General features: G+C 27.7%; 1 protein-coding gene across 1 annotated transcript; it reads right to left on the reverse strand.

The window, feature by feature from the left end:
- Positions 1-2,200: 2,200 nt before the first annotated feature.
- LOC137820987 (uncharacterized) lies at positions 2,201-7,190 on the reverse strand. The gene is made up of 8 exons (XM_068625364.1): positions 6,773-7,190; positions 5,141-6,358; positions 4,941-5,031; positions 4,670-4,827; positions 4,530-4,581; positions 4,122-4,201; positions 3,900-3,993; positions 2,201-3,743 (listed from the first exon to the last, which is right to left on the reverse strand). Exons 2-8 carry the CDS (start codon positions 6,242-6,244, stop codon positions 3,214-3,216), a joined length of 2,109 nt encoding a protein of 702 aa, XP_068481465.1. The 5' UTR covers positions 6,245-6,358; positions 6,773-7,190; the 3' UTR covers positions 2,201-3,213.
- Positions 7,191-25,836: the final 18,646 nt, after the last annotated feature.

A 25,836-nucleotide genomic window follows, 5' to 3' on the forward strand; every position in this document is an offset into this window, starting at 1 on the left:
ATTCTACAGCATTACACAGTAAATCCAAAGTGTTTATTAAAGCAATCAAGAATTAAGTAAGGATTAAGTAAGTATAATGATGGTGCAGAGCATGGAGAGAGGGGAAACAATTGTTACATGTTTGTTTGTCGGGTGTATGTATATTTTTATCCAAACATATCTCTCTGCTAAGTTAATCCAAAGTTATGCTTTTTGTCTTTTCCTCATTGATTAACACAGCTTTTAGCATTTGATTCTCTGCACCAGTGCTCTTTGGTGGGTAACACTGTGTACTACCATGGTTGGCCTAATCTCAAAAGGTTAAACTGTCACACATTAAAAAATTCAAAAGAATAGGAATACACATATCATACAGGTTTTCCAATACCCAACTCATGAATTTGAAAATGAAAACTGCTTTGATTAAGATTGCAGCAAACCCCAACACTCCCTCTAAAATTAATCATTCATTTTTCCCCAATCGTTGTGTCATTGATTCGATTCCTTTCTTGGGTCTATTATCTGCTCATAATGTTCACAACCATGTGCATTTGATTTGGCTTGCCTGTTTTTGCTTTACAGTTTCTCCAATCACCTTCATTAATTCATCATCTTTTGTTTCCTCTGCAAAGGTTTTGGTCTGTGAATGTATTAAGACGTTTTTTCTTCAATCACCATATCATGTTTTAGGTGCCTCTGTTCCCTTTTTAAATATTATTTGCTACAATTATAGACCATACAGAGTGTTCCAACACTACAAAACTCAGTTTTCTGTCTGAAATTTATATAATTCACATTCAGTATGCTATTTTTAAAACAACATAAATATTCTTTCAAATAATGCTCCTATTTTTTAGTAAGTTTTCAAATATTCTTTCTCACTGATTTTTCCCTTTTGCAAGTTGCCCTTTTCTATCAGGATATTCTTCACTGCTGGTTTTCTGCATCCAAGTTTGCTGTGTGTATAATTTTCTGCAACAGAAAAGGAAAACAAAAAGTATAATTATTCGTCATTTAACATGTAGAAAAATAAGGTAATTTTTGTGACACCATAAGGTGTCAAAACACATGAAATTTAAAAATTACTTCTTTTATGTTGTCTTCTAAATGCAAGATACAGTGAGAAAAATAATAGAAGCGAGGTTTTAATATTGTAACTTTTCTTTTCAAATTTTTTAAATTAAGAAAAGGAAAAAGTAGTGCTACATTTTGTATATTGATAAAAAAGACCCCTAAAAATAGAAACAGGAAACAAACCAAACACCACCTTTAAGCACTAGTGAATAAAGGCTACTAATCATTCATAGCAAAGATTAAACTAATGATAAGTAGCCTCCATGTGACCGTCACACATTCTGTTTTCCCAATACCAAAGTATTTTACTTTTGAAATAGCAAATAACATTACAAAATGCAGGGAAGACAATATTGCATCAGCAATGTGTGGGCATGTTCATGAATTGGGCTCTTAAACAGGTGAATGTGAAAATAGTGTACTTTTTTGTAGTCACAAAGTTGTCATTACGTGTTTTCAATACTAATTAAATCACTCATACATCAAAAATAGGAAGTGGAAAGACACATTTGCTTATAAGGACTTCCTCTAACTCTTGAGCCACATAACAGAACAGCAGCACAGAACTGAATGAAGCATAGACCTCATATGAACGAGCAATCAAAACCAAAAGAGGCTTATAATTTGAGGGCAGGACAAAGCAATGCAACTGTTTTGTGACAAGGGACAAAAGTACCAATCAGTCACTTCGAAATCTATTGGCTCCAATTTTTGTGACTTATTCCCCTCAAGTCCCTTCACTAAAGTAGATCATGATTAATTAAACTTTCATCGTGGCATTGCTAGAGTCTAACAATCATGATTCTTTCTGGCCTTTTGGTTTGATGAAACAGTGAGTATTTCACAAGAAAAAAAAGGTTTCTTTTCTTCATCTCTCAGGTGCCCATATAACGTTTATTTTAAAAATTGAAATGCGTATCTAAAATAATTTTAACCACAAATTTTACATTGGAAGTGTGTTATGTACGTGTAAAGTCGTTTGTGATGTTTGAAACATCAATTGAAACGTGTTTGAAAACTCGTTGAGAACTGAGACATCATATTTAAGATGTGAAAATTATAACCATTAACTTCTAAGATTCATCGTCATCATTGCAAATCCAAAAATCTAAAAACACTACAAAAGGGGAAGCAGAAAGAAGCATCATACAAAGAACTCGTGTTTAATTGTATTTCTACCAAGCCCACAAAATTTTACTTACATAAGTTACAAATGTACAAATCTGCCTACAGTAGAATGGAGATAGTATTGTGGTGTCAAATTAGAAGGGATAAGACAGTTGTAACTCAAATAAAAAAAAATTATGTCAGTCTAAAATTGAGACCATATTCAGAATGTCTGAGTAATAATAATTGTCAGCAGTGCATCAGTTGCCAAAGACTGACAGTCAAGTAGATTTGAAGCCACTAAACAGAAAGCAACCAGATTGGTTGTTCGTACTGTTTGTATGATTGCAGCAACAGGCAGCTAAAAGCAGGTATTCAAACAGAAATGACCGCCACACACATCCTCACCACACTTGAAAGCATCAACTCCAGGCACATGAGGCCCTACCATGAGATGGACGGCAAGATTGGCAGACAAAGAGATTCATTTAGTTAGTCCTGCCAATAGTAAAATCATCAACAACCCCCGGCATTTTGATCACAGTGAGAGCTTCAGCCACTACCTCTTCATTCTCATCCTCTCATCTTAGGAAAATAATAGCCCCACAACATATCAAAATAATATCTCATAGGCCCCCTCCCAAGTTCTAACACATGACTTTGCATCTCTTTTAGGGGTCAGCAGATTCTTGTGCAGCAAAAGGCAATTTACACTGGGTGCCAAGACAAGCTAAAACTTGGCCATTTGCTAAGTTCAAGCAGGGTTACATTAGAACCATAATAGTGCCACCGCTTGTCATGAACCAATGAGCAATATGAATCCCCTGAAATCTGAAAGGGGACCACCCTCCAAATGCCCGTGTTCACCACTCATTTGAACTGTAATTCCTGCTAAAGGTTTTTACCACAACCTGATTTTTTACTGATACTGCCAAATTTAACATCGTTCACAAAATGGCCGTGCTGCATGGAATTTTCCAAGGACAATATGTCCACGAAAAGGAATGAATGAATCTTGATTCTACTCTCCAACCTAGGAAAAGTCACCTCATTTCAAACGGGAATGGGTAGCCCATAATTGTGGAATGATTTTATCCTGCCATCCCAGCCAGCTGTGACAATGACCATACCCCACGAATGAGCAGAGGAGGTACTCTTGCAAGAAGACTTCAAGAAATTGTATTCGGATTTGTGAATCACCGATGTTTTAGCCTTGGAGCTTGAAACAGGAAGCTTCTCCTCGGGCCAAGTTGCAGACCCCTTCGGAAAAGACTCCAAAATAAACTCTTGGTTCAGAGAAAAGGAAGCAGGTGGATTAAGTTGCATAACTTGAGATGATCCTTTATCCAACAAATCCAATTGATGTTCATTTTCAATATTTATAGATTTCAAACCATGCCAAGGTACTGCTACAGATGCATTTGAGTAAAACCGCTCACAAGACGTAATCTTCTTAGCTTTCACAGGATTAGACTCTTGGGAATTAACATTCCATAGGTATACGTTAGAGTCCTCACATGCTGATAGAATATGTTTCCCATCAGAAGTAAACGATGCACCCATTGGGCTCCCTGCGCTAATGCCTGGAACAAAAATATAAAAGAATCTTAGTAATAATATAACATGAAATAAAATTCAAAATTAATACGAATTAAGTTTTTAGGAACTAAAGAATGACAGTTGAACAAGCCGATCGAAAAAACTATCAATAAATATAGGAGTTAGACAAAAGGCCATACTTTTGTATTTGCCAATCACATTAAGACCGTCAAGGATTCTGACTTGTGAATCAGCACAGGAGACCAAAACTTTGTTAGAATTTTGTGGAAGAAACTGAAATAAATAACAGATAATCAGTTTACAAGACAAAAAGTAAAATTATATAGAAAACCAAAAATTCATGAGAAAAAGTAAAATACGACTCACTTATTACAATAAACAAAAGACGGAAAAGAAAATACCTGAAACCCAGTAATCCCTCTGCCAGGAAGTTTCTTTTTACCAATTAAGCATAGTTGGGAATCTAACTGCAAGCGATTCTCTGGATCAAGCAAAAATGAAAATCAGAAGAGTTAAAGGCCAAGTTCCAGTCCTATATGGTTGTAATTGTAATATAGCTAGTGAAATTCATAACATCCCAATGATAACTTGATTGGCATTTCAAGGCATAAAGAATCTTATTACTTCCCTCCTTATCATGATCAGAAGTAACAATAAATCAAACATTTAAGAAATAAATAGATCGGAAGCATCTATAGAATCAAGTTTAGCATAATTTCAACACTGACTTTTTTACAATCATAAGGAAATCTACCAAATGACATTATCCAGGGCAAATAAAATATTAAGATATGTGAAAATGATGATACCTGATACATTGTAAAACCGACAATAGCCAGCCAAGGAGCCAATGATCCCTCCCTGTATAAAGAATATCATTCATCTTAAGATCATTTCTAATTTTATCTATGTTTCTACAGAATTGAAATTGTTTTGAAAAAAAGGTTACCTGCCCATCAGGCCGATAGCATACCGCAGTCACTATATCTTTGATACCAATCCAATCAACAACATGACAATCAGGAATAGCCCAGATGCGCACTTTTCCATCTATAGATCCACTAATGAAATAGTTATCATCCACAGGATTGAATTGTATGCACGTCACTACAATACATCCAACACAAACAAATTGTGAGATAATTTGCGATAATAAAAAAAGTTAGGATGACGGCTCAAGAAGCCTGAAAAAAAAATAGAGCAATGCAGCGAAGGCGTACCATAATTACTGTGTGAGAAAACCTTCAAGCAACGGTCATTATTCACTTGCCATAGTCGGACAGTTTTGTCAACTGAAGATGACAGAAGATACTGCATTCAAAGAAGATGAAAAACCAAATCAACTCTCCAAACTTTCATCCATACCTAAGTGTATGGTGCTTAGTTTATTATAAAAATTGAATTAATATCATTCACTCACATTATTGTTTGACCAAGAGAGATCCAAAACTTCACCTCTATGCCCACGAAACTCATGCAATGGTTTCTCCAACAACCAGAAGATCTTAGGAGGAAAAACTACGCAAGCAGAATCTGATGTTTTTTTCAGGCTCTTCAGTTTGCTTATTTTTTCTTTATCAATAAATAGTGGTGTCAATTCAGAGAGATTGTTCACAGTAAAATAAATGCAAGATGGATCAATTTCTGGAATATCAACTTCATTACATCTATCCTCCTCAACCACTTGCCACAAGCGCACAACCCCATCTTCACCACCACTAGCAAGATACTGCCCATCAGGACTGAACTTCATGGTCAAAATCGAACCTTCATGAGCTTGGATATCTTGCCTCATGTAAAGAGCTGAAAGTTCCTTCACTGGCTTCTTGGACTGACGGACCTTAACTTTCGGAAGCCTGCACCTTGGCATTTCATCAAGGCCTTCTGCTCTTCTAAAATCACCTTCCCCATGTTTATTAACCATGCAATTTATTGACCGCAATCTCCTGAACCAACCCTTTCTAACCCGGCTTGTCCTCGCAGCAGAAGCATTGGCATCCGTTTCCCTAAAGGGATTCTCTGAATCCTTAGGCTCTGCCACATCCACCAACCGATCTGAATCCAGATCTCTTCCATTACTCATCTCCCTACACTGCAGCCCCTCCTGATCCACATTACGCTCCAAATTCTCATCTCTACACGGCGAGTTATCCACTAAACCAAACTCCTCTGAAGAAATCTCCCTATGCCAACAAGACATTGATGTCCGGCTTGAACAGAATTCTTCTTCTACAACACAATTTCGGGTCACAGCCCCACTAGTAAGTTCAACTCTATCATTTCCCTCTTCACACAGAACACTACCCACATCTACTGAATTTTCTCTTTCTAGGGCAATCAAATCCACGCTACTCAGTCCCATACTCTTCATAAACCTGCCCCTACGCTCTCTCACGCTCCTTGGACTCGGAATCCACAATCCATAATCCAAAGCATTGGATACCCCTTCATCATCCGCAATAGACACAACATCCTCTTGAGCATCGAAAAACCGACATTCATCGTCTTCGCTGAAGCTACCCATGATTCTCTGAATTCAACCCATGAACCCCCTCAAAGAAGCAACATTTTATACCCCAGGAATTTGTCAAAATCCAAATTTTTTTTCTCTCTCCAGACAAGCCACCCAGATCATGAACTACGCATTTAAAAAAGCAGCACGGAAACCAATATTAGCCAAAATAAACATTTCACTAAACCACACAACAACGATAACAATAATTTAATAAAAAAACAGATACCGAGAGATCCAACATAGATCCCAATCCACACTCATTTAACCTGGCCTTATTACATTCGACAATTGGGAATGTAAAGCGCAAACCACTTTCGAGTAATCAAGAAATGAGAACTATTTTATAAAAAAAAAAACAGAAATCAAAATGAACCCTCAAAAAAAGGGGTATGTGGAAATTGCAAAACCCTTAAAAATTAAAACCCGTCGAAGACAACTGAATTAACAAAGAAGAGAAATTGGCAGAGGAATAGTGGGAAGGAAAGAACTTTTTAAGAGGAAAGAAAAGGAGGAAGTAATAAGGAAATATGTGCTTACATGGGGTGTGTTGATGATGAGAATAAGATTGTGTATGTTGGGAGGTTCAGAGGGTTTAGACGGAAGAACTATAGCATCCAAATATTGTGTTGCGATGAGACGATGAAGAAGCAGAATGAGAGAGCAGAACCCAAAATACGAAGTGGAATATATATGTGCGTGAATAATATGTTAAAGTGCAAAAAGCGAAGAAGTCGGAGGGAGAAAACCCGGTTGGAGTGTAAAAAAATACGAAGGTTGAAAAGGGTAAAACAGGAAAATACGACACAGTCATCGATATTGGTGATGGTTATGGCCCAAGATACGAGATTGGGAGAAACACTGCGCAGGCTTGTGCTGTGAGCGCCCAACGCAACATCCTCTCTCTCTATCTCTCTGTTCTGTGCTACTCTTCGCTCTGTCTCATTCTCGTGCTAATGAATTTCGATAAATTAAAACTAAAATAAAACGACAATTCCTGTAGCTTTTGCATATCTCTGACCCAGTAGTAAATAACCCTGTTTTTCTTAATTAATAATAATTAATAAATTATTTAAAGTGCAGTTAATTCCTGCTCTTCTTAAAGTTTTCAATTTTACAAAATCATGTTTTCATTCAAAAGTGAATGGTTGTGCTATTATTGTATAATTATGAACATGTCAACCTATCACAACACATTTTACTACTTTTGTTTCCAACCCAAGTTAACAAGTGATACAATGCTATTATAACATTTTTCTCCCTACAAATTCTATGGAAGGTATTTTAAAAATTGGAAGTGTGTATGAAGTTATACGCAAGCCAACAAAATTTATTAGAAATTCAAAAAAAAAATTATAATATATAAATAGAAATAAACTTTATATTATAAGTGAAATTTATAAAATTAAATAATGATTAAAATTAATTATTATAAGCTTGTTATACATGCTCGATTTCATAAAAAAAAATGGATAAACTAGATTAAGGAATACATTTGCTAATTTGAGTGATTTGAAGATGAAAAGGGATTTCAAACAAGGGGATTTCTTGATGAAGGTTTGGGTGGAATGATGAGAAAGACATATGAGAAGAGAGTCTAGAAAGGCTATAAGTATAGAAATTAGTTAACTACAATTTTTTGCTGAGGATACCATTTTTCTTGGAGACATGTCTTTAATAATCAAGACAGTGTTAAAAACTTTTGAACCAATGTTGGAATTCAAAGTTAATTTGTCAAAAAGTAAGTCTAAAAGAATAAAGCTGATTACATCTAATATAGTTAGAATGACACATATTCTATCACTATATATATCAAACATCTATCACTATCAAAAAGGGTGAACCAGAATTAAATATTTTTGTATAATGTATTTCTTTTTATAGAAAATGTCTTCTTTTCTTTCATTGAGAGAGTAATGATACAAGAAGGGTCACTATTAATAATTTGTTAACCCTCGTCTATGTGTTTAAATCAAATATTGTATACACTTTTATTCATTTAGAGTCAAATAAGTTAGAATTGAAAAGTGTCTATAATTTTTTTTTTCATCAAAAAATAATGAAAAGCATAAAATGCACTTGTACTATATATGCATGCTTGTAGGTTAAAAACGAGGGTCTTTTTCATTCTCGATTAAGCAAAAGATAGAGAGAATGGTTTATGGGTTGAACGTGAGACAATAGAAAGACTTGCATTCCAACGACCAAACATAGCAAATGGTTTATGATATGCAAATCGGTGTAAGATTAGCTTATTTTGATGTTGAAAAGTTGAAAAGAAATATAATCTTTTTTTAAAATACATATTTAATGAATATTGTTTGTTATATCTCTTCACTCACTTATTATTAAATAAATTTATATAAATGTTACTAGAAGTATGATGAGTACACTTTTGTTTAAAAGACTCTTGAAAAATGATGATGGCGGTGTTATTTAGATAAAAAATAGTTTAATCAGATTACTGTTTCATTGTTATTGACGGAGTAATAAAAACTTTGCAGGCACTTGATAAAAATTAATACAACAAAATACCTACCATTTTTTTAGTACATTTTGCATTGTTATTGTTATTGAGCAATATTAAGATTACATCAATTATTATAAATTAAATTTGATTATTGTAAGAGTAATAAAAAAATACATTTGATAGAAGTTTAATTTGAAAAATACGCTACTAAATATTTGGATTGACATGGAGCTAGATCATTACTGAGGTTTATATTATAAATTTATTAAATACTTGTCTTAAAATTATAAGAATTTTAAGATTTATTGTTTATATGGAAAAAAAAATTAAGGATAGGTGAAAAAAAATGCTCCATTTCAACAAATAGATAAATATGTTGTATTTATCACATCTAAAAGTTGACACTGTCAAATATTGATCTTACTACCTACCTTGTTTCTCAACAAACTCCCTGAAGGCTAATTTATTTTCTGTAGTATTTCACATTTTTCATTTTCTTTCATTCATATTAAAAATATTATTATTTAAATTAGAAAAATGAAATTTAAACCTGAGTTTGAATTTTAAATTTTAATATACCATATAAAATTGATAGATATAAGAATATAGCTTTTATTTAAATGGTGTATTCTCATTATTTTATTCAATTTGTTTATATACAATAAAATAATTGGTATTACTCACAGTACAAATATTATGTACTATTAAGTATGTGACTTTGAGACTATTTCAAATATATTAAAAAAAATACTTAAATCTAATAGACTAAAACTAAAACACTCATAAAGGATATATCCAAAAAACATGTTATATACTGAATGAAAAATATAAACCTTTTAGGTGGAAAACTGGTTAACCTACCCCCCACAATAAAAAAAAAAAAAGAAGAAATATCTGTAATCACGTAATCTTCGCAGAAAATAAATAAAGTGTATGATTTTAATAATAAAAAATCTAATTGATTGGTACATTCCCTTACATCATGAATGACTCCTTTTGGTGATGGTGAGCTGAGTCCTAATCAGTTTAAATTTAAATTTGGTGTTTTTTCAACAAACTATGATTTGTTTTATGACCAAACTATTTAGATTAATTGTGCACTATAGTGCTCACATAATGGTATACTCAGTCAAATTTTGACATAATATTAAACAGAGTATGATAATAAAAGATTTGGAACAAAATACTCTAAACTTGCACCGAATATAGCTAGCACGATTTTTTGACCCGGAAATTCTTCAGTAATACCTACTCAAAGAGGATCCAGGCTATTGTAGGGTTGATTTTGTTTGTTTTTTTATGAATTTTTTAGGGTTGAATTGATTGGGAAAAAAAGTGTATTATTGATTATTATTTATGGAAAGAATGAAGGAGCATGAATGAGGAATTAGTCAACGGTGAGAAAGGACCCATAAATTGTTTTTATTGTCTTTATAATTGAGAAGCACTGTTGAAGCAAACATGGTTTCCTTGTCACCCCTTTTCCCCAGCTCATCCAACCTTGTATTTAGCAGGGCATGGGCAAATTATGTCATGCCAAATTTAGCCTTACAAACGTCCTTTTATACCCAAAAATACTTTTTTGTTCCCATCAACAAAAAAATTACATAATCTTCACCTGTCCATTTAAGATTTCACATTCCTTACATATAAAAATATTTTTTAGTATTGTAAAATTTATCTTATAAATTAATTTTATAAGACTACGTTAAATTAAAATTTATTTTTTAATATGATATCAGAGTTAAAATTATATAAAATCTATTTTAATGAGAGTTGGTTAGATTTACTAAATCATCCGGATCGTTATTGGATCATCTATTATATAATCTCACGTACAAGTTATTAACCGTCTCGGTATGAGGAGAATTTGTTGAAGATCTCGTATTAAGTAAAGATTAAAACATTTCATAATATATAACCGGGGTAAATTTAATTGTGTAAATTGAATTAAATTTAAAATACTTTTTAATATTATCAAAATATTATATTCAAACATTAGTACAATACTCTTGCATGCATCTATGTTTCCTTCCTTTGTACTCTCAGTGAGTAAGTCATTTTAACGGTTGTTGAGATGTATATCTCAATCATGTTATGTACAACCCCATGGGACCTTAACTTTTAAAATGAACCAACTTCTTAACTAATTTATGCTTCCCCATATAATAATATGATTAGTGTTGTTGTTTTCTGTTCGCTACTCCCGATAAATAGTGTTTGTATTCACTTGGACATGTTATGGAGTAAGATAATAATGAATTAAGAGATGTTGGATCCCACTGTTGCACGAACAAAACAAAACAAAAAATAGCTATATCATTACATTATGGATATTAGAGTAAGATCAAGTCACAAGAATTAAGAGATGTTATCATTATTAAACTAAACTAATAATGTTCACCATGTCATGGGAGGTGAAGATTTTCATTTTTCCGTGGAATTATTGTGAGGATTATCGTCATATTTCAGGGAGTTTGAAGATTTTTACCTCATACAAATGGGGACAGGCACAAAAATCCACAAACACATATTTTCGGATAAGGGTCGTACTTCATCTTCAATATCTATTTATGTTTTAAAATATTTTCCTAATAATTATTGAATGATTATACTTTTAGCCATTTTCTTGGTATAGTTTAATAAAATAGATTTTATAATTTAACGTTTATTAAAAGAAATTATTTTCATTTTTTATGTAGATCCCACAAAACACCAAGAAAATCAAGAAATGAATTGTGCCAAGAAATTTAAAGAAAAAGGAACACGATATGGGAGATCATACTCTCCATCTTGTTGAATGCAATTGTCATCGTCATCTTTATGTGAAGCAATTATTACATGGATTAGGATAATGTAACTCCACTCTATCTATATGACATTATTTATTATCGTAAATTAAAAATATATATATAATATTTGGCGTAAATACATGATTAGACAAACGAATTAAAATCTTTCCAATGAAATGTAAACCTTGTTTGTTTAACTTCTTAGTCTAAGACCATATATTCAGCTTAATCCAATGACAATTTTTTTTTGGATTTCGTTTAATAAACTTTAATTGGATTCTTACTTTTTGTCCTTGTCTATCATAACTCGCAATTTGCACCAAACCGGTATGTCATTTTGCTAGTTCTAATTAGGACCCCATAATTTCAAAGAAGATTATAATTCTTCTATTCAAGGGGTCACAAAATAGTCAAACATGAATTATTTAAAGATTTATGAAACAAATCTCATCCAAGTTTCTGATTTGATCTAATAATGATTTCATAAATCAGTTCTAATTGTATCTTATTTTTCCTTTTTTAAGTGTGTATTTGTCTCATATCATGGCTTAAATACATCCTTTTATTACTCATGGTCATTAATTTTGATTGTCAACAACGTAGATAAATTATTGATTATGTTGTTAACGGTAAAATCATATCGAATAATAAATAGTAATAAAATTATTCTTCATTATATATAACAATAATGAAGATATTTACAATTAAAACGTTAATTTACGTTTTGATGCTACATCACGTTGGATATGTTGATACTAGGGCAAAAGCCTATTATGACTCAACCTTAAGTTAAACAGTACAAAAAGACTTATTAGATATCACTAAATACAGTGAATAATAAACTCGATAACGAATCAATTCCTATAATAGATGAAGATATGTGTTAATTAATTAATTTTCATTTTTTATCACCATAATTAGGACTCTTGGATGAAATTAATTCCAAGCATCTTCATCACAAGTTTTACTCTTTGAAACGGGCCATTGAACTAGTTCTCAAATAATCACAATTAAAACTTTTGATATCAACCTTGCTTTCAGATTAAGTAGTGATGATAATTTTCTAGGAAGTAAAACAAATGAACATGGATTACATGGTCATACATAGACGGACGGTTAAGATTAAAGGATTACTTAAACTGGTGGGCCAAAAATTTGTAGGTAGCTGATAAAATAAGAATGATTATATCTTGGTGGCAATCGAAGTGAGATTAGGGTGGAGAATTAAGGGGTGTGGTTGTCTCCTTGAGAACCATACAAACCCTAGAAAGTCAAAAAGATGCTATCCACTGCTTCCATTTAATCCAACAAGTTACTTTCAAATTACTTATTAACTCTTTTATTATTGTTGTCTACTAGCCCTACACTTTCCTTAATCTAGTAGCCACCCGCGAATTTAATTAAAAGTGTTTGGTATCTGTCTTATTGTAGATGCCTGATTAAGTGCAAGAACAAGAGTAATTATGATAAAGCTTCACAAAGAGTACTGAAAAAGAGAGATAACTGAGAAATTGTTTCTTTAATGGCCACTGTAGTTGCAAAACCATCACACAAAACATTAATGATTCAATGTTTCCACCTTTTGTTCCTAGCTAGTTTTAGGTAGTACAGTGAATTGTTACTGCTTAATCGACATGCCGACAACCCTTTCATGCAGTGTAATAATTAATCAGCCCTTATTTCAAAGTTAATTTTGTTTCATATCATGTTTGGATTATAACTTTTCAAGTACGTGTTATTCAAGAAAAAAATCATTTTTTAACTCTTGTTTAAATCATGGTTTTAAATTTAAAAGTTTGCTAATGTTTTGTCAAACATAAATTTTAGGAAATACACCACCCCTCCAACATTTAATCGCGTATATTTTGATCTGGAGAGTTCGAAAAATTACGTTTTGATTCCTGAACTTTCTAAAAATTAGTATTGCTATTTTGTGAAACATTTATACTTGCATATTGTTTTTCCTCATGAAATGACTATTGACATAAATATGAGTTTTTTTAAGGTGTGTTTAGATTAGAGAGTCAATGGTGGGATTTGAATGAGTGGAAATGTGAGAAGGAAGTTTGAAGAAAGATTATTTGGATTATCACGTTAGAATGAATTTGTGAGACAATTTTATTAAAATTTGTGAAAAATCAGATGATTATGAAAAAAATAAATTAAAAGGTATAAAATCTAAGTTTATAGAATTATCATTGTCTTTAAAAATACTTAAATAATAAAATATGATGTATTTTATGTAGATTTAAGTTAACTAAATTTTGTAAATTATTTTTAGTATCATTAAATAATTATTTTTGAAAAGAAAATAGTTTTTTCTCTTTAAATAGTGTAATTCCATTTGGTATTTTTTTTTTAAATAGATAAAAAAATATTCTAAAATTAGGCAAGTAGTAGAAGTGAGGTACAATGATATAACTGAAGTCATACATACTTCAGTTTAATATAAACTAAAATAGTTTATTTGTCCAATTTCAAAATAATTTTTCTTTTGTCCATTTTAGGAAATATGAAGTAAAATTACATTATTTGTGAAAAAACCCTGAAAATACGAGTTATTTACAATATTACAAATTTACCATTCTATTTAAAAAAATGAAAAAATAATTTTATTTATTTATTATAATTGTTTTTAATTAAAGTATTATTTCTTATACTTTGTAAAAAATAATTTCAATAAAAATGTGAAATTGTCCAAACATATTTATGATTTGTCAAAAATGTTATTTAAAGTTCTATTGAAATAAAAATCTAAAATATATAAATTTAAAATAAATACAAATCTTAAATTATTTAATGAATTATTTAAATAAAAATCTGAAATATATAAAAATTTTAAAATATTCAAAATCCTAAATATTTAATGTGCTATTTAAATAAAAATCTAAAATATATAAAATTCTTAAAATATTAAAAAATATAAATAAATACAAATCCTAAATACTTAATGTCGTATTTAAATAAAAATTTGAAATATATAAAATTTCTAAAATATTCAAAATCCTAAATATTTAATGTTCTGTTTAAATAAATTTAAAATATATAATTTTTTGAAAATATTTGAAATCCTAAATAATTAATGTTCTATTTAAATAAAAATATGAGATATATAAAATTTATGAAATATTCAAAATTATAAATATTTAATGTCCAAATTAAATAAAAATATAAAATTTATAAATATTTAAAATCCTAAATAAATACAAATTTTAAATATTTAATGTCTTATTTAAATAAAAATAAAAATATATAAAATTCCTAAAATATTCAAAATCCTAAATAAATACAAATCCTACATATTTAATGTCATATTTAAATAAAAATATAATATTTAAAATTTATAAAATATTCAAAATCCTAAAAATATGAAATATAGTATAATAAAATAATAATTATTAGGTAAAAAATACTTCATAATCAATTATGGAAAGAAGATAACCAATTACGCACCAAAAAATAGTGCATAATCAATTGTGGAGTTGGTGTTTGTGTTCATGTAACATAATTTATTACCCATACAAAAACAAGTCTTAATCGATTATGGATTCCTTTCTTTATATTCCATAATCAATTTTCAATGTGTATGACATAGAGTTGACGTGGTTTTGGTTCAAAAATAAGGGTAAGAAGGTAATACTCATGGTCCAGCTTGCTTTTCTAACATTTCTTGGTGCAACAGTGCAGATGAATAAATCCACTTTTTATGCATTTCTACGTTCGCATTTTCGCTTAGTATCAACGATCTTTTATCGTCGTGCACAATACTCATGTGGAAGTAAACACATCGTTAAAAAGATAATTTAAATGCATTACATGTGTTTGTGTTAGGAAACCCTTTGGTTTTTATTCACAGTGCACACTTAGGAGTTGATGTCAAGAGAAATTTAAAATATCTTTCTCTCTTAGTCCTTCGAGACACCTTGTAAGGATAAAATCATGTTGAAACTCCAAATTTCAAAATGGATAATACTTCAGATGCGGTAATTGATCCTAGTGATGTTATCTCAACAAATTTGAGATTAGAACATTAATTGATGTCAAGGAAAATATAAATACATGTTCTTTCTTTAACCCTTCGAGACTTCTTTTAAAAACAAAATCATGATTAAGTTTCAAGACCTGCAAGGATGGACAATACCTCCAATGGTGATTGACATTAGTAATGTTATCTCAACACATTTGAAGTCATAACAAGTTTTATATTTTTTTAATGAAATATGTTAACAAGTTAGGTTGTAGATCAATTAAGTTAAAAATCTAATTACAATTTGCTAACTTATTACAACTAAAAGCCTAATAAGTATAGGTTAACAATATCTACCAACTTTTTTTTTAATTTGTACTATTTTATTTAAAAATATATAAATATGTAATAGTATTATAATTCAAATTTTAAATATTGAAATTTATATTTTAACTAGTAATCATAATTAACTAATCTAATAAATAAAATTATTAATCTTATTAACTAGTCTAATTAGAAGTATTAATTAATTAAAAACAGAACAATATTATATATATATATATATAATACTTCAAGCATTTTCACACAAATTTTCTGTTTTTTAGCTACTCTTGTTCAGTCTTTCTTTAGAATTCAAAATTATTTGTCTCATTATATTTTTTCAATAACTACTTTTTGTTTTAAAAAATTTCTCTCAAAACAACTTCACCTTTTTCACTTATTTCACTTAGGCATGTAAAGAATGATTGTTGGAAAGAAACATGAGTAAGGAGATAATTATTACAGAGCAAAATCATGCTTGGTTTTTGGTAAATATTTCCTTAGGAAAACACCTAATTGGATATAAATAGAGTTACAAGATTAAACATAAATCTAATGGTACAAATGAAAATATTTAAGTTACGATTGGTTGTTAAGGGTTTACACAAACATAAATTTTAAATTATTTAAAACCTTTTTTTCGATGACAAAAACTGAATACGATCCAGTTTATTCTATCAGTTGCAGCAAACAAATGGTGAATTTTAGAGCAACTTGATGTTAATGATGATTTTCTTAACGGTAACTTGTAAAAAGATGTATAAATAATACATCACCAGGTTTATATCATAATCATCCTCAACAAGTTTAGAAATTGTGAAAGTCTCCTTATCCTTTAGATCAAATTATAAGAGAATAAAATTTAAAACTTATTTTGACTCTTTTATATATTTAGGTTTTGCTCAAAAGTAATATGATAACTCCTTGTTTGTAAAGATTACAAAATCTTTTTTACTTGTCATTCTTTTTCTTGCCTATGTCAATGAAATGATCATCACCAGAAAAACAATGTATAGAATTAGAGACAAAAAATAATTAGTTGCTATATTGATTAAATTATATATTATTTTAGAGACTAAAAAAAATTATAAATTTATATTATTAATAAATAGTTTTTAAATTGGTATCTAATTAATTATCAAAGTTTTAACTACTAATTGTTTAGATTCTAAACTTTGCACTACAAGAAAATCATTTGATATAAACCAATTTTAAACAAAAAATAATAATTAATTGTTATGTTGACTAAATTATATACTATTTTAGATACTAAAAAAATTGTTGGTTTCTATATTGATTTCTATTATTGATAAATATTTTTTAAATTGGTATCTAATTAGCTACCAAAGTTTTTGCTACCAAATTTAAAATCTAAATAATTGGTAGTTAAAACTTGAGTAGATAATTAGATACTAATTTAGAAACTATTTATTAATAATAAAAACTAATTTAAAAATCAATAATTTTGTAATCTCTAAAATAATATCTAATTTAGTAAATATAACAACTAATTATTTTTAATCTTTAAAATTAATTTTTATTTAATGATTTTTTAATAGTTTGGTAACTAAAATCTTAATATATGTAAAGTAATTTTTATTATTGGTTGAAATTTTAGCTTTAACCATATAATAATGTATTGTCTTAATCAAAGAAAACATTGTCTTGATATTCTTTCTAAGAATGACATGTTAGCCTGCAAGTTTGCTTTATCATTTGTGGATTCATCTTACATGTTGGATAATCACTCTCATTGAAGGTGTTTGCTTTATTTAACTAATATTCGGCGCAAACATTTGTGTTTTTTCAATAATTTAGTCAATACCTTTCTAACCCAAGACATGTTTTCCTTTTACAAAACAATTTTAGTATTCAGACATTTTCATATTTTAATTTAGCATATTGTTCCAATAGTATACATCTGTGTTCTTTTACATGATATTGTATTTTGTTTGGGATATTTTGATTTGTGAAGCTCACTACCAATAAATTCAAATAATTATGCATTTTTATATTAGGTTTTTTTGACCATGATGTTTTTTTTCTTTTATGGGGTCCATTTAAAACAAATTACAAATTTAGACAATTCGTGTCAATTCGACACGACTTCATACGCGCAAATCATCCTAATTAGACACGACTCTGCTATATCATACTGAAGTCGTGTCAACTTGGCATGACTTTTACCTTGTCATACTGAAATTGTGTCAACTTGGCACGACTTCTGTCCTGTCATACTGAAGTCGTGCCAACTTGGTCAAAAACCCACAAGCAGTCTCTTTGATTGATCAAATACCATTGGAAAAATGGACACAAGCCTATGATGGGGGCAAGAGGTACAGGCACATGACAACAAATCTTGCTGAAAGCATCAACTTCTTTTTGAAAGGGGTCCGATCCTTACCGATTTGTGCTTTGGTTAAGACCATATTTGAAAGAACAAATGTTTGGTTTGTTGAACGAGCGACCAAAATGCTCAGTGGGTTTTTGACCAAGTTGGCACGACTTCAGTATGACAGGACAGAAGTCGTGTCAAGTTGGCACGATTTCATGCTAAGTTGACACGACTTCAGTATGACATGGCAGAGTCGTGTCTAATTGGAACAATTTGTGCATGTGAAGTCATGCCGAATTGGCATGACTTGCATAAATTTGTAATTTTTTCTAAACGGACCCCATTTTAGTAAAAAAAAAATAAAAAAAAACCCTATCATAATCAAAAACCCATTATATTATTTATGCGTTAACTTGGATATATTGTTTCATACTCCTTTCGCAACTTTATATATGATAAAAAGAAAAACATACATAAAAAGAAATCAGAATTTTCGAACTTAAGAAATATATGAAAATTGATTGTAATAAAGAAAACTTTAAAAGAGTTTTTTCATTCCGTACTTATTTTCTTTTTAGTTATATATAAGTATGTTCTCTTTATCATCTTAGAAATCTAAGAAGATATTTTTAACTCTATCTTTCATTTTATTTATTATTATATATTTTCAATAGGTTATAATTTTTTAATACATTTGTATATATTTCAAACTAGGTGTTTCAATTTCACTGATAATGCAATAACAAATTGGCAATATTAATTTGGTTTTCATTTGTGGGCATTAATTTGGAGGTGCTGACCAGAGGAAGTGTGACATATGGTTTAGAGTGAAGAAGCATATCATGACCATTAGATATATCAACTAAATGAAAAATATAGTTTCACAACTTTAAAATTAAATATAATTTTTTTCTGTAATAAATTTAAAAATAAATATATATAATAAAAAATAATTTTAAAATTAAATAATATAAAAAATATTAAAATAATAATATTAGAAATTGTAATTTATTATATAAAAAAATATGGATCGTAAAAGTATAATTGTCAAGTAAATATTCAAATGTTTTGATTGTTACTTAATTGATTGATTCAGTTTTTAGCATTTAACTTTTCTTAAAAAGAGTAAATTGATTAATTTACTCTTTTACCCTAAACCAGATATCTCTCCTTGCGGCGATGTTCCCTGCAACTTTCGGATAACATTGTCAGGTTCGAAACCTTTCATCATAAATAACCTAAACTAATTCTACACATAAGAATGAAACCACCACACACCTTCTTCTTCCAACATTGCTAACTCAAACCACTGTGTTGGTTGGATTATATATTATACAAATTCGTTTTTGGTAGAAGCCGTAGCATGAGCCTCATCACATCATAAATGTGCTTTTAAGTATAGCATGTTTCTTTGACTTGCATTCAATACCCAAAACCAGTTGGTGCAGCAGTCGCTATAATTCATGATTACGCACCTTTTATTTTTCTATATCATTTTCTTTAATCTTACGGCTAAATAATCAGTTTACCAATAACTATTTTCACATTATATTTAATTTTAAAAACCCAGTTAACATATTTAAACATATATGTCATCTTTAATAATTATCATACATATTTATTAAAAATAATAATAATAATAATATGCTATTAACTTTAAAGAAACTATTAAATATTTTAAATTTACAAAGAAAAAGAAAGGAAATAATAAAAGATTCTTTCAAAATTTAATTCTAAACATGTTGTTCACTTACTTTAATTGTTAATAAAATTCAAACAAATTTAATAAAAATATTTTTTTAAGTAAGACTATAATTTTTGTATTTTAATAAAAATATTACGTTAAAAAATCATTAAATAATAACTAAATTTAAAGTTAAAAGTAATTAATTATTATATTAATTAAGTTATATATTATTTTAGAAACTAATTAATGTATTCTATTATTAATCCAAAATTATAAAATGGTTTCTAATTGGTATCTATATTAACTATTAAGATTTTTTTGTTACTAAAATTTTAGATTCTAAATTACTTTATAAAAATTTAATAAAAAATAATTTAAAATATAAAGTAAGAAGTAGTTAAAATCTTTATAACTAATAATAGTTAGATGTTAATTTAAAAATTATTTATATTTTTTTATTAATAATATAAACTATTTTAAAAATAAATAATATTTTTAATTTATAAAACAAAATAGTTATTAATTATTTTAGTTTTTAAAATTAATTTCTAGATGATTGTTGTATAGTAATATTTGTTGTTTTGAACGTATGGAAATACTTTTAAAGTATCAACAAGAAGCTTAAATATGCAATAGTGAATTTGGATAAAAAAAATTAGGCTTTAGATGACATTACTATGCAGAAAACCAAAGATTTCTGGGGTAGAATAATATTGACATAAATTTGACTTTTTGTTTACCTGACTAAAATTTGGTTGAAAAATAAGGATATGCTTTCATTGTTGATCTGGAATATAAAAAAACTTCCTCCGTTTTGCTCTTATTGCAAATGATAGGACATGAGTTATCTAATTGCAGGTCCATTCAATGCTAAAAAAATGGTGGTCTCGGGTTCCAGCAGTGTTGTTGATAATATGAAATGAAAGTCATAGAACAAAGGAAAACATGTTTATAGAAAATCATTAAATAAAAAATAATATTAAAAATAATAATAATTAATTATTGTATTCACTAAATTAAATACTATTTTATAAATTAAAAAATAATTGATATTTAAATTAATTTTTAAATTTATAAACTAGTTTTTAAATTTGTATCTAATTAATTAATTGATATCTAATTAGATATCAATGTTTTAACTACCAACTATCAAGGTTTTAACTACCAATTTTGAAATCTAAAGTGGTTGGTAGCTAAAACCTTCGTAGATAAATTATATGCTAATTTAGAAGCTAGTTTATAAATTTTATTAAGTATAAAAATTATTTTAGATATCAATAACTTTTTTAATTTCTAAAATAATATCTAATTTAGTTGATATAATGACTAATTACTTTTTTTTCTAAAATTGATTTATATATAATGATTTTATTGTAGTATTAACATAGAAGCAACACTTATTTTATATAAAAAAATATTTTAAACTAGATTTAAAAAATTAAGTTTATGAAACATAATGAATTAAATTCAGAAGTATAAGATGGGGCTTGTTTATATATATATATATATATATATATATATATATATATATATATATATATATATTATTTATTTTTTAAAAAAAACTTACAAGAAAGAATAGAATATTTACTTAAGTTACAATTATTTTATCCATAAATTAATTAGAAGTAATAATTTATTTTCTCCAAAACTTGATTTTTGTTCAACGATATTATTCTATAAACTTTGTCATATTATTTTAATATTTATTTTATTGGTTTTTCATTTTAGGTATTTAGACTTTTAATTTATACTCATTAGATTATAGAATTAAAATGAAGTATCATATGATGTTTAAAAATAAAATAAAACTCATGATAGACAACACTTGTAATCACATGAAAAATAAGATGAAAAACATGAAAAAATAGACCAAACACATGTAAAAAAAAAAAGTAAAATAAAGTAACAATAATAATAGTCTAAGCAACATCACTACATGGAGAGTTTAAACTAAAAGAAAAGAAAAGCAGGCAAACAAAAGAATATTCTTTAATGAATAATTTTAGTAGAAACAACAAAGAGAAACTATTGAATCCCAAAAATTCAATTAGATTGACCTCATTTGCATTAAGTAACGGTAATAAAATCCTATGATATTGATGTACGTCACTACCATTATTTTTTTTTTACATGTTTTGGTGGTCATCTTATTTTAATTAGTTTATTATCTTCACTTATTTCTCCTTATCCATATTTTCAGTGCAAAACTTAGAAACCAAATTGGCTGTTAAAAAAAAAAATATTAGTCCCAAGTACATTCAATTTTATCCACTACCTAGATGGTCAAATATGAATATTGAATCTCTTGTTGATAATCTGAAAATTCAAGGGAAATAGATTTAATAAAATTAAGAAATTTGCATAACACAAAGGTTGAATGTTAGTGCAATAAGAGGAAGACCAATGCTGCAATTTGAGAAGCTGACAAATAAAAGACCTATTTTTAGAGCATGATTGAGTTTGATGAAAAGAGGGAATGGGAAATTATAAGTTAAATTTGAAGTTTATTTTGTAATATAATATAAAAATTATTCAGAATATATTCTAGTTAAAACTATTGATTGTTGTGTGATCTATTATTAACAGATATCTAATCTAACATATAGAAGTGTTGAAAATATTAGATTAATTAAAAGAAAAAAAAAAGGTGTGTTATGGAAGAGATATAGAAAGTGGGAATAGTGGTTGTAGCAGGAAATTGAAATGAGTGGTTTGAAAGGGAGGTGGGCGGTGACCACTTCTCCGGGCACAAGTAATAAGTAGGAGCAAAAGCAGTGTTGAATAAGTATAACAGATTTTATGGTCAGATAAGTTTGGTTCAAAAAGGTTATATTTCCCCATCTTGTTTTCATTATGCTCACCACCGCCCAACCTATCCTACATAAATTCAAATACCATTTTCTTTATCTTTCATTTCAACACACTCTTAACTCAAATACTCTTAACTCAATGGGAGTATCAAACTTGCGGATTAATAAATTTCACTCATTCCGCATAATTATGGATTCTTCAACAACTTCTCAATCCACCCCATCAATTATGGAAATAAAATTTATAAAGTTTTTTTTATTCTTAAATTTAAGTATTTTAAGGAAATAAATTTTCGCATGTATGACAATTATAAAAAGAATTAAAAGCTAATAATTTGTTGTTTACTATAGCTAAATAAGAAAACATACTATCACAAATTATATATTAAAGTAAATTATAAAATAAAATTTAGATTTAGATTTAGATTTAAATATATAATATCGATGATATAATGAATGAAAATATTTAATTATATTTAATATAAATAAAATAGTGTGAATGGTAAGACAAGACAAATTCACTCACGTTTTTGTTAATGTCACATAAATTATGAGTTATACGAGATAGTAGGTTGGTTGATGAATTTAAATGTTTAGCATGCTCCTCAATTTTTGATAGAGAACGACGTGCTTTCATTATTATCTCTAAAATTGTGTGATTTATTTGTTTTATGAATTTAAAACTGAACAAAAAAGTTATTTGAACTAAGAGAAAGAGAAAAAAAAAAGGAAAAATTTATGAGTGATCATTATAAATTAATTGTAATTAAAACTTTTAATATAATCCAAAATTCACTAATGTATAGTGTTGGTTTTTTCTTTTCTTGCCTTTGAAGGTGATTGAACATTCCTGGTCTAAAGATCTATTGGTTCAACTTTGTGTAGAAGACTAGCAATTATAATAGTGGTCCATTGAGGAGGGGAAAAAACGTGAGTATCTATAAGTTGTTTTCTGTGTATTCCATAAATCAACGTTTGAATTTGTTACAAGAAGTGTGAATATTTAGTGTTCAACAACTTTGAACAAAAATATTTTAAAATGAAGCATTTTATGTGAAAAAAAATTAATACTAAAGTCGGTATATTGTTAAACAGAAAAAAAGCTTATCGAATACGTCTTTAATTAGTATGAAGAAAAACTCTAGAAAAGGACATAACATCAGTTGTGTAACTAAATATAGAATGTGTTTTCAGTAACTATAATAATGTCATCTTATTTCTACTCTATTAATCTCACGTAAACAAATATTATTTTTAACGTAAAATGGATTTTCGCATTAGTATTTTTTTAAATCATTTAATGAGATTTTATATTTAAAAAGACATATTTAATAAGTATGCAAAATACTTTAATTCTTATATATTAATAATGAGAAGGATTTTATAATTGTATAATCTATAAATAAACAAAACTTGTGAGTTACACATTAAAATTTTGATTGAAAGGTAAATAAGCATGACATTATAATAAAAAATATTAAGATTTTGAAGATGTAGTTCAAAGTAATTTTTAATAAATAAAAATCATTGATAATCAATAATAATGTCATATTTATGTTCCATATGAAATTGATTGTAAAACTATAAACACAAATTCATTAATATCAACTTTTGAATGTTGATTTAAAATAGTATTTAAATTATTTTTAATTAAAACATTTTAGTGTTTATTATGTCAATGTTAATGAGTTTTATTTTAAAATTTATTTAATTTAGTATAATTTTTTTTAAATGAAATCAATTTTTAATATTAATTTAATTTACGTCAATGTGGTTAACACTAATTAGAATGATTATGAAGAGTTTCTCCTACAACACCTCAATTTTCAACACAAATAAAACACAAACAAGAAAATAATCAAAAGAAAAAAAAATTATAATAGATGAAGGAAGTGTGTGTGAAAAATATGAATATGGATGAATTTTTTTTATCAACAATGGATGAGAAAAAAATAAGTGAGTGAAAGAGATGAGTGTGAAGGAATGGAATAAATATGAAAAGATTTATAAAGAAAAGTGAGATATACAAATTGTGAATGAGTAAACTTTTCATCTTAATATATGAACTTTTGGATTAAGAAGAATATACGATTCTTATTAATTATTACAGGTACACACAAATTTATAACATATACATTAAATAAACAATAAAATAAATGTCAGTTCAACCTTACACTATATAAAATAAATATAAATATTATAAATAAATAAATAAAAATTAATGTCAATACTAATAAAAGATTAACATAAATATTTTTATTTATTAAAAAGTTAAAAAATAATTGACATTAACTTAGACATATACACAAAATACCACTTCAAACACAAATAAAAAATAATTACGTGTAAAGAAAGATTTCATGATAAATAATATCTCTAAATAATTAATCGAATTAACAAAAATACATTATTACATTACTAATGTATTTTTTTTCATGTCTAAAGTACAAACAATAGTGTAAAAAGTTTAAATATAAAGACTTAAAAAATTCTAGTTCTTAATATGTTTTTTTTTTTCTTACTCTATAAGGTACCTAATAAATTAAACTTTTGGATTTAAACCTCCAACGTTATTTCTGATATTCATATACACATGTTTGTTGTATTAAAACATGTGTCATATGATTTAAAGGGTTAAATTTCGTTTGTTATATATTTAATTTTTTCAGTTTGTTGAATGTTACTATAGGATACAAAATATATTGATTATTATCATTTAAATGAATTTCAAAAATTACATAAAAGAATCAATATAGATAAAATGTAAATATTTTTATTTTAAAAAAATTTAAAAATGACAATTTATTAGATATTAATATAAAAATATTAAATATTAAAAAAACAGTTATATGTTAAGAGCCTAAAGCTTGTTTAAGCATTAGATAAATAAGTTTATTATTATTATTCTCTTCATTCTATTTAATGCTTGATTGGATATGTAAAAGAAAATAAAACGACATACTCTCTTCCTGCTGCTCTATTTTTGGTAATTGCTGCAAAATAAAACAATACTCTATTTTAGTAAAACCATACTTATTGATTTATCGATCTGTCTTTTTAAAACACTAACACTAATAGAAAAATGACATTTTATGACGGTTAAAACATATCTTTTTATGACGGTTTTAGACCCGTTATAGATGCAGGCAACATAAAAAGTCTTTATTTTTTATGTTATATTTAAAAAAACCATCATAAAAAATTTACTTTATATGACTA

Source organism: Phaseolus vulgaris, chromosome 9 (genome assembly GCF_000499845.2).
Source record: "Phaseolus vulgaris cultivar G19833 chromosome 9, P. vulgaris v2.0, whole genome shotgun sequence".
Taxonomy (NCBI): Eukaryota; Viridiplantae; Streptophyta; class Magnoliopsida; order Fabales; family Fabaceae; genus Phaseolus; species Phaseolus vulgaris.

What these genes read in the sequence shown, in the direction of transcription:
- LOC137820987 (XM_068625364.1), bottom strand. Translation starts at nt 6,244, where the DNA reads ATGGGTAGCTTCAGCGAAGACGATGAATGTCGGTTTTTCGATGCTCAA. An exon ending in TTTCTCACACAGTAATTATG is followed by an intron (nt 4,828 to 4,940) that starts GTACGCCTTCGC and finishes GATGTATTGTAG; the next exon opens with TGACGTGCATACAATTCAAT. An exon ending in TGTGATTGGCAAATACAAAA is followed by an intron (nt 3,744 to 3,899) that starts GTATGGCCTTTT and finishes TTTTTGTTCCAG; the next exon opens with GCATTAGCGCAGGGAGCCCA.